Raw genomic sequence first — 8,210 nt, 5'->3', positions numbered from 1 at the left:
TTTTTGTATTTTTAGTAGAGACAGGGTTTCACCATGTTGGCCAGGCTGGTCTCAAACTCCTGACCTCAGGTGATCTGCCCACCTTGGCCTCCCAAAGCGCTAGGATTACAGGTGTGAGCCACCACGCCCTGCTCTGTTACGTGATTTTAAATGTTTCAAAGTCAGATCGAGAACAATGAGAAAAGTATTCCCTTTTCGAGTCTTTCAGTCCTCCTGATTCTATCTGGGAAGAAGTTTCAGTTGGGTACTACCTTATCTTAAAACCTCTCAGCACAGTTGCTGTTCTCTTCTTCCTGGGGAATGCTCCAAGCCTCATTTTTATCATATTTATTTTTATTGGTATCTACTTAAGTTTATGATCTAAAGATTCCTTTTTAAAAGAAGTTCCTAAGTAAAGAAAGCTGGCATACATAAAATTATAAAATAAGTAATAGTGTAGGTGGCGTGAGAACACAGCATGAGTCACAGCGGCAGTAGGAAAGGCTGACTGAGGTCTGCCAGTGTCCTAGTATGGCATCCCATCATTCAGTGCCTGTGTTTGAGGCAGAGTTGAAAGACAGTGCTGTTGAGGTGGTGTTTGTCAACTCAGTGATTTCTTGTTTTCCCCTCTGTAGTGGAGCACATGATCCAGAAGAACCAATGTCTCTTCACCAACACCCAGTGTAAGGTTTGCTGCGCCTTGCTTATTTCTGAGTCCCAGAAGCTGGCACATTACCAGGTATGCCGTCATACTTTTAGAGCTGCGTTTCTTTTCAGACCTGATGCCAAACCCCTAATTCTCCCTGGCTTGCATGGTGAAGTGTAATTGCTGCTTAGCCACCCAGATGTTGCCTCCATGCATGTTGGCTTGTGACTTGAAGATTGACTTAATTTCCCTGAGTCTCATCTCCCCTATCTAAATCAGGATCATTATATGTGTATCTTCCCTTGCAGCTTGGCATAGCATAAAGTATGAGCTTTGGTATTAAATAGATCTGAGTTTGAATCAAAACTCTGCTACTCATCTTGAGCAAGAAACTTCATCATTTCTAGACATCGTTTCCTCATCCATAAAATAGAAATGGTCATAATTTTCTCATAGATTGTGAAGATTAAATTTGATAGCTGTAAAATGCCTTGCACAGAGCAGGAACTCAAACTTCCCTCACCTCCTCCTCAAAACTTTTTGTGAGGATGAATCAGATGAAAATCTAGTAAGTGTTTTTGAGTGCCTTAAGTATGAAGTAGCATTTGGCTATCTTTGATCTTTTCCCTGGGTTTTTGCAGAGCAAAAAACATGCCAACAAAGTGAAGAGATACCTAGCAATCCATGGAATGGAGACATTAAAGGGGGAAACGAAGATGCTAGACTCAGATCAGGTAATACAACTGCCATATTGAGCCCGCTTGCTTCCTGATGACGCCAGCCAGCAGGTTGGTGTGGTGAGCAAGTCAGACTGTCTTGGCTTCAAATCCTGGCCCTGTTGTGTGACTTGGGCAAGTCTGTTACTTCACAAAGCCTTGGTTTCTTCCTGTATAAAAATGAGGATGGTAATACCAACTACCTTTCAGGATTTTTCGAAACTAAAATTGAGGGCAGGTTTATAAAAAGCACCCAATTCAGAGCCTGGCACATAGTAGGGACTCAGTAATGGAGCCGATATTACATATTACCACCTAGTGGTTTATTGGAGCCAGACAAGAGAAAGTGGAAAGAAGCCAGGCTGCTTGCTTTCTCGAGAGCCAGGGAAAAGAACTAAGTTCAGCACTTGAATGTTTTGAATAAATAAGCAGAAGTAACTCCTTTCCAAATGCCTGCTCTGATTTAGAGGTGATCACATGTGCTTTTTGGCTCAGAAATATTATGAGCATTATGCTGAAGCAACCCCCAACCCCTCAGGAGTACCATCTCGTCATGGGAAAAGAAATTGAGCAGACTAGGGCTCAAAGCTGGCTGTGTGTCTTACTGGTCGGGTGACCTGGCCAAGTCACTTAACCTCTGCGAACTTCACCCATAAAGTAAAGATAATTCCTACTTCTTAAGGTATTGTGAGGTAAAATTTTCAATTCCCGGTAGATGCTCAAAAATAAGAGTTTACTCTATAAACTGCTACCTCCTATTATAGTAGCCACAGGTTAGGAAGGTCCTTGTTTATCTCTTCTCAAAATTCACTGGACTCATCCCCTGGTTTCCCTTCTTATTTATTTATTTATCCCTGGATTCCCTCCTTTCTATCTATTTCTCTATCTGTCTCTTTATGAGACAGGACCTGGCTCTGTCACCCAGGCTGGAGTGCAGTGGTGCAATCATGGCTCACTGCAGCCTCAACCTCCCAAGCTCAAGTGATCTTTCCATTTCAGCCTCCCAAGTAGCTAGGACTGCAGGCACACACCACCATGCCTGGCTAACTGGAGTGCAGTGGCACGATCTCAGCTCACTGCAACCTCCACCTTCTTGGTTCAAGCGATTCTCCTGTTTCAGCCTCCCAAGTAGCTGGGACTACAGGCATGCGCCACCACGCCTAGCTAATTTTTGTATTTTTAGTAGAGATGGGGTTTCACCAGGTTGGCCAGGCTGGTCTCAAATCCCTGACCTCAAATGATCTGCCTGCCTCAACCTCCAAAAGTGCTGGGATTACAAGTGTGAGCCACTGCGCCCAGACATTTGGCTGAGTTTTTTAAAATTTTTTCATAGAGACAGGGTTTCGCTTTGTTGCCCAAGCTGGTCTCAAATTCCTGGTCTCAAGCGATCTTCCTGCCTCAGGCTCCCAAAGTACCTGGATTACAGGTCTGAACCACTACACCTGGCCCTTTTCTTATAATTTATAATTCAGAAAGGCAAGATCAACTCTATGACCCTGGGCAACTTATTTTACATCTTTGCACCCTATTCAGAGATCAGGCTTTCTGAGAGAGATGTTGGGATCCCTTTATGTAGTCTTGAAATACGCGGTTTTCTAGCCTAATCATAATCAGCAACTAGAATGCAGTGGGAGGCTGGGTGCAGTGGCTCATGCCTGTAATCCTAGGAATTTAGGTGACTGAGGCGGGCAGATTGCTTGAACTCAGGAGTTTGAGGCCACCCCAGGCAACATGGTAAAACCCCATTTCTACAAAAAATACAAAAATTAGCCAGGTGTGGTGGTGTGTTCCTGTAGTCCAGCTACTTGATGGGGTGAGGTGGGAGAATTGCTTGAGCCCTGGAGGTGGAGGTTCCAGTGAGCCGAGATCGTGCCATTGCACTCCAGTCTGGGCAACAGAGTGAGACTGTGTCTCAAAAAAAAAAAAAAAAAAAAAACCACAACCTAATGGTCCACTTGTTCAGCAGACTCTGAGCGTCTACTGTGTGCCAGACTCCAGCGGGGTGTGAAGGACAGGAAACAAAAATGAGTCAAATAGTCCCTGTTCCAGTGTTACACTTGAGTTCACAGAAAAGTCTCCTAAGCTATGACACACTGTCAGTTTAGGGTGGCAAGTGGTAGGACAGAGGTCTATTTCATGTACTCTCGGAGTACAGAAGAGGAGCAGGGTTAATTATTCTTCCTGGAATACACAGACAAAGGGACTTGATAGTTGTTTACTGAATGATTTTTTTTTTTTTTTTTGAGAGAAAGTCCCCCAGAAGAAAAGCTTTTATTTAAATTGGGTCTTCAAGGCTAAGCAGACACGCTGCCAAGCAGGAAAGGAAGGAAGAGCATTTTAGACAGCAGGAATGGCCAAAGCAAAGCAAGGAAGCATCAGAGAATAAAGTGGGGGATGGTGAGTAGAGCCTGGGACGAAGTAGCTGGAGAAGAATCTAGAAAGTAGGTTGGGGTTAATGTGTGAGGGGGGCCGTAAATGCCTATTCTATTATGGGCAGTGGGGAACCATTGAAGGTTTTCTGGCGGGGCAGTGGTATGATCAGACCTGTGTTCTTTCTTCCAACCAGAAGAGCAGCAGAAGCAAAGACAAGAACCAGTGCTGCCCCATCTGTAACATGACCTTTTCCTCCCCTGTCGTGGCCCAGTCGCACTACCTGGGGAAGACCCACGCAAAGAACTTAAAGCTGAAGCAGCAATCCACTAAGGTGGAAGGTACTGGTTTTCCTGAGTAGTGCTGTAGTGGGACCCCTCCTGTCCTCAGGGCACCATTGCCAGGGACTCACAGAGATCCTCACTGGGGCCACAGACTTGAGGTTGAATTCCTTTTGAGGACCCTTAAAAATCTCCAAGTAGACCCAGTTTCATTGAAATGCAATCTCAGAATTATGCTCACCTAACCTCCCTTTCTTTGGTTATAGATTTTTCTCTATAGCCTGAGCTTTTGTCCTGACTAATAATTATAACTCAGGAGTGCCAAAGTCCTCCAGGCCGTGCATACCATGAGAGCATTCTATCTCCTACCTCTCTCACTTAGATTTTTCCATCCCAGCATCCACCTGCCCTTATTACTGCATGTTCCAAGTTGAAAGCTAAATCCTTGTCTTTTTCACATGCTCAGGTTATGGCCTACTCACTTTAATCCTCAAAAGCTGCCTGTTCTCCTCAAGACAGGGACTTGTCTTTCAAAGCTGAATACTTCAGTGCTGCTACTACTGCCCCACAATCTGTAACTGCCATGAATTCATTCCCAGTACAGTGACTTCTGAAATAGCCCCCTTTATCTTGTCATGACTAAGGCTCAGCCCTCACTTTCATCTCATTAACTCCTGACTTTCTGGGGTTTTAACCTCTGCTAATTGCAATTAGTCAAGAGTGAAAGTTCTTTGATGTTTATTTCATTGTTTCCTTGATAATTTTTGCTTCTCTATTTTGGACCAAGAAGTAGACTACACTATTAGTAATAGTATTATCCTTTATGTGTTTACTGACAACAGTGTTTTGGAAGGCTTTGAAGGTAGTGTGAAAAATCACTCATAATTTTTTTTTTTTTTTGAGACAGAGTCTCACTCTGTTGCCCAGGTTGAAGTGCAGTGGCGTGATCTTGGCTCATTGCCCAGGTTCGTGCCATTCTCCTGCCTCAGCCTTCCTGGTAGCTGGGACTACAGGCACCCACCACTATGCCCGGCTAATTTTTTTGTATTTTTTAGTAGAAACGGGGTTTCACCATGTTAGCCAGGATGGTCTCAATCTCCTGACCTCGTGATCCACCCGCCTCGGCCTCCCAAAATGTTAGGATTATAGGCGTAAGCCACCACACTGGCCAAAACCTTTTTTTTTTTTTTTTTTTTTTTTAAATAGAGATGGCTTCTCACTATATTGCTCAGGCTGGGCTTGAACTCCTGGCCTTAAGTGATCCTCCCATCTCGGCCTCCCAGAATGCTGGGATTACAGGCATGAGCCACCACACCTGGCCACTCATAATTACACCTTTTGATCACACCCACGTCATGGTATGAAACAGCAGAATGTGGACTTTGAAGTCACAGAGTCCCAGGTTTAAAAGCCTGGCACTGTTACTATTTATATGACTTTTTTGTGTCTGAACTGCCTGACCTATACAATGATAATAATACTATCTACTTCATCGGTTGTGAGGATACAATAATGTGTATTAAAAACACAGGACATAGGCCGGGCGTGGTGGCTCATGCCTGTTGTAATCCTAGCACTTTGGGAGGCCAAGGTGGGCGGATCACTTGAGGTCAGGAGTTCGAGACCAGCGTGGTCAACATGGTGAAACCCTGTCTCTACTAAAAATAACAAAAATTAGCTGGGCGTGGTGGCACGAGCCTGTAGTCCCAGCTTCTTGCGAGGCTAAGGCAGGAGAATCGCTTGAACCCAGGAGCCGGAGGTTGCAGTGAGTCGAGATCGCGCCATTGTACACCAGCCTGGGGGACAGAGCAAGACCCTGTCTCAAAAAAAAAAAAAAAAAGAAAAAAAAAATTTATAAGGTCACAGACTTATTTTTCCACAAATGGGAAAATTCTCTGCATTATGCCTGGTCCCTGAAATTTCATACTCAAGAGATTATTTTCCATATTCATGTTCAGCTTTTGCCACATACTTTGTTTTTATATAGTTGTGATTGTGATGCATGTACCCTTTATATCCTGCTCTTACTTTTCATTTAATTTTACAGCTTACGCACATTTTCATGTTATTACACGACTTTATAACTATATTTCTGAGATTAAACACTTTTTAATGTAAAAGTAATATAAGCATGTCGTGAGAGATAAGGAAAACATGGATAAATGGAAAGAAAAGTTACCCGTAATTTTACCATTCACAGATAAACACTGTTAACATTTTGGTTTCTCCTATAATCTGTTTCTCCTATAATCTTATTGTTATGTGTATCTGTGTATATCTGTGTGTATATTTGTTTTATGTATATCTAGGTTAGCTCTATGTGTATGTGCATATAAACATAGACTACTTTAAATAACTTTAATGTTTTTATAAAAACAATGCATACTCATTATGAATAATTCCACTTCAAGCAATTGCAAAAGATACAAAGAAGAAAGTAAAATGTCACCCAAATCCTACCACCAAGAGAGAAATACTGTTAATATGTTGGTGATGTTTCAAAATACCAGTATACACATATGGATTACACATGTGGGGTTTTTAATTTTTTTTTTTTAATTTATTTTTATTTATTTATTTATTTATTTTGAGATGGTGTCTCACTCTGTCACCCAGGCTAGAGTGCAGTGGCACAATCTCGGCTTAGTGCAACCTCTGCCTCCTGGGTTCAAGCGATTCTGCCTCAGCCTCCCAAGTAGCTGGGACTACAGGCACGTGCCACCACGCCTGGCCAATGTTTGTATTTTTAGTAGAGACGGGGTTTCACTGTGTTGCTCAGGCTACTCTTGAACTCCTGGCCTCAAACAATGATCTTACCGTATGGTGTGTATAATTGCCGCCTTTTATGTTTTTTGTGTTTTTTTTGAGATGGAGTCTCCTTCTTCTACCCAGGCTGGAGTGAAGTGGCGCGATCTCAGCTCACTGCAACCTCTGCCCCCGGGGTTCAAGCGATTCTCCTGCCTCAGCCTCCCGAGTAGCTGGGATTACAGGTGCTCACCACCATGCCCGGCTAATGTTGTTTTTGTGTTTTTTTTGAGACGGAGTCTTGCTGTCGCCCAGGCTGGAGTGCAGTGGTGCAACCTTGACTCACTGCAGCCTCCACCCTCTGGGTTCAAGCAATTCTCTTGACTCAGCCTCCTGAGTAGCTGGGACTACAGGCGCCCACCACAACGCCTGGCTAATTTTTGCATTTTTAATGGAGACAGGGTTTCCCCATATTGGGCAGGCTGGTCTTGAACTCCTGACCTCAGGTGATCCACCCACCTCGGCCTCCCAAAGTGCTGGGATTACAGATGTGAGCCACCATGCCCGGCCAGTTTTGTATTTTTAGTAGAGATGGAATTTCACCATGCTGGTCAGGCTGGTCTCAAACTCCTGATCTCAGGTAATCCACCCGCCTCAGCCTCCCAAAGTCCTGGGATTACAGGCATGAGCCACCATGGCCTGCCTAATTTTTGTATTAGTAGCGATGGGGTTTCATCATGTTGGCCAGCCAGATCTCTAACTCCTGATCTCAGGTGATTCACCTGCCTCTGCCTCCCAAAGTGCTAGGATTACAGGTGTGAGCTACTGCACCTGGCCATACAATTGCCTTCTATACGTTTTTTATTTAATATGACATTTGTATTTCCCCATGTTATTAAAAAATTCTTTATAAGCATTTTTAGTGAGTGCATCATACCACATTTAACATTCCTCTAATGCTGAACATTTAATCTCCCCACCCCCCACTTTTTAGTGTTACAAATAACACTACAGTGAACATCTCTGTAGAACACTTTATTATATTTCAGTTTATTTTCTGGGAACAGACTCTATATCCCTCGTTTTATTGGATGCACATTAAATGGTTCTTTTAAACTTAACTTACGCTTTCACCTCTGATGCTTCTCTTCAGTATCTCAAAGAATGACCGTTCTCTCTTACAACCATTATATATCTCTTTTCTGATGTTAAAAATCTACATTCATTACAGAAAAGTTGGAAGATAGTAGGCCGGGTGCAGTGGCTCACGCCTGTAATTCCAGCACTTTGGGAGGCTGAGGCGGGTGGATCACCTGAGGTCAGGAGTTTTGAGACCAGCCTGACCAGTGTGGAGAAACCCCGTCTCTACTAAAAATACAAAATTAGCTGGGCATGGTGGCGCATGCCTGTAATCCCAGCTACTTGGGAGGCTGAGGCAGGAGAATCGCTTGAACCTCGGAGGCAGTGGTTGCA

At 43.6% G+C, this 8,210-nt stretch overlaps 1 protein-coding gene across 4 annotated transcripts in view; it reads left to right on the top strand.

The window, feature by feature from the left end:
* Positions 1 to 8,210, top strand: part of ZNF346 (zinc finger protein 346) — a 71,206-nt gene that overhangs the window by 20,890 nt on the left and 42,106 nt on the right. For 3 of the 4 annotated variants that reach the window (XM_011989983.1, XM_011989982.1, XM_011989981.1), the window contains 3 exons: positions 615 to 718; positions 1,267 to 1,359; positions 3,908 to 4,052. In XM_011989983.1, coding sequence (XP_011845373.1) covers positions 615 to 718; positions 1,267 to 1,359; positions 3,908 to 4,052 — 342 coding nt within the window. The remainder of the gene's footprint in view (positions 1 to 614; positions 719 to 1,266; positions 1,360 to 3,907; positions 4,053 to 8,210) is intronic. The other variant, XM_011989984.1, reaches the window with a different exon arrangement.

The sequence above is a fragment of the Mandrillus leucophaeus genome, unplaced genomic scaffold, assembly GCF_000951045.1.
Source record: "Mandrillus leucophaeus isolate KB7577 unplaced genomic scaffold, Mleu.le_1.0 Scaffold366, whole genome shotgun sequence".
In the NCBI taxonomy this organism is placed as follows: domain Eukaryota; kingdom Metazoa; phylum Chordata; class Mammalia; order Primates; family Cercopithecidae; genus Mandrillus; species Mandrillus leucophaeus.
The sequence above is the reverse complement of the archived record's forward strand: the minus strand, read 5'-3'. Positions and strand labels throughout refer to the sequence as shown.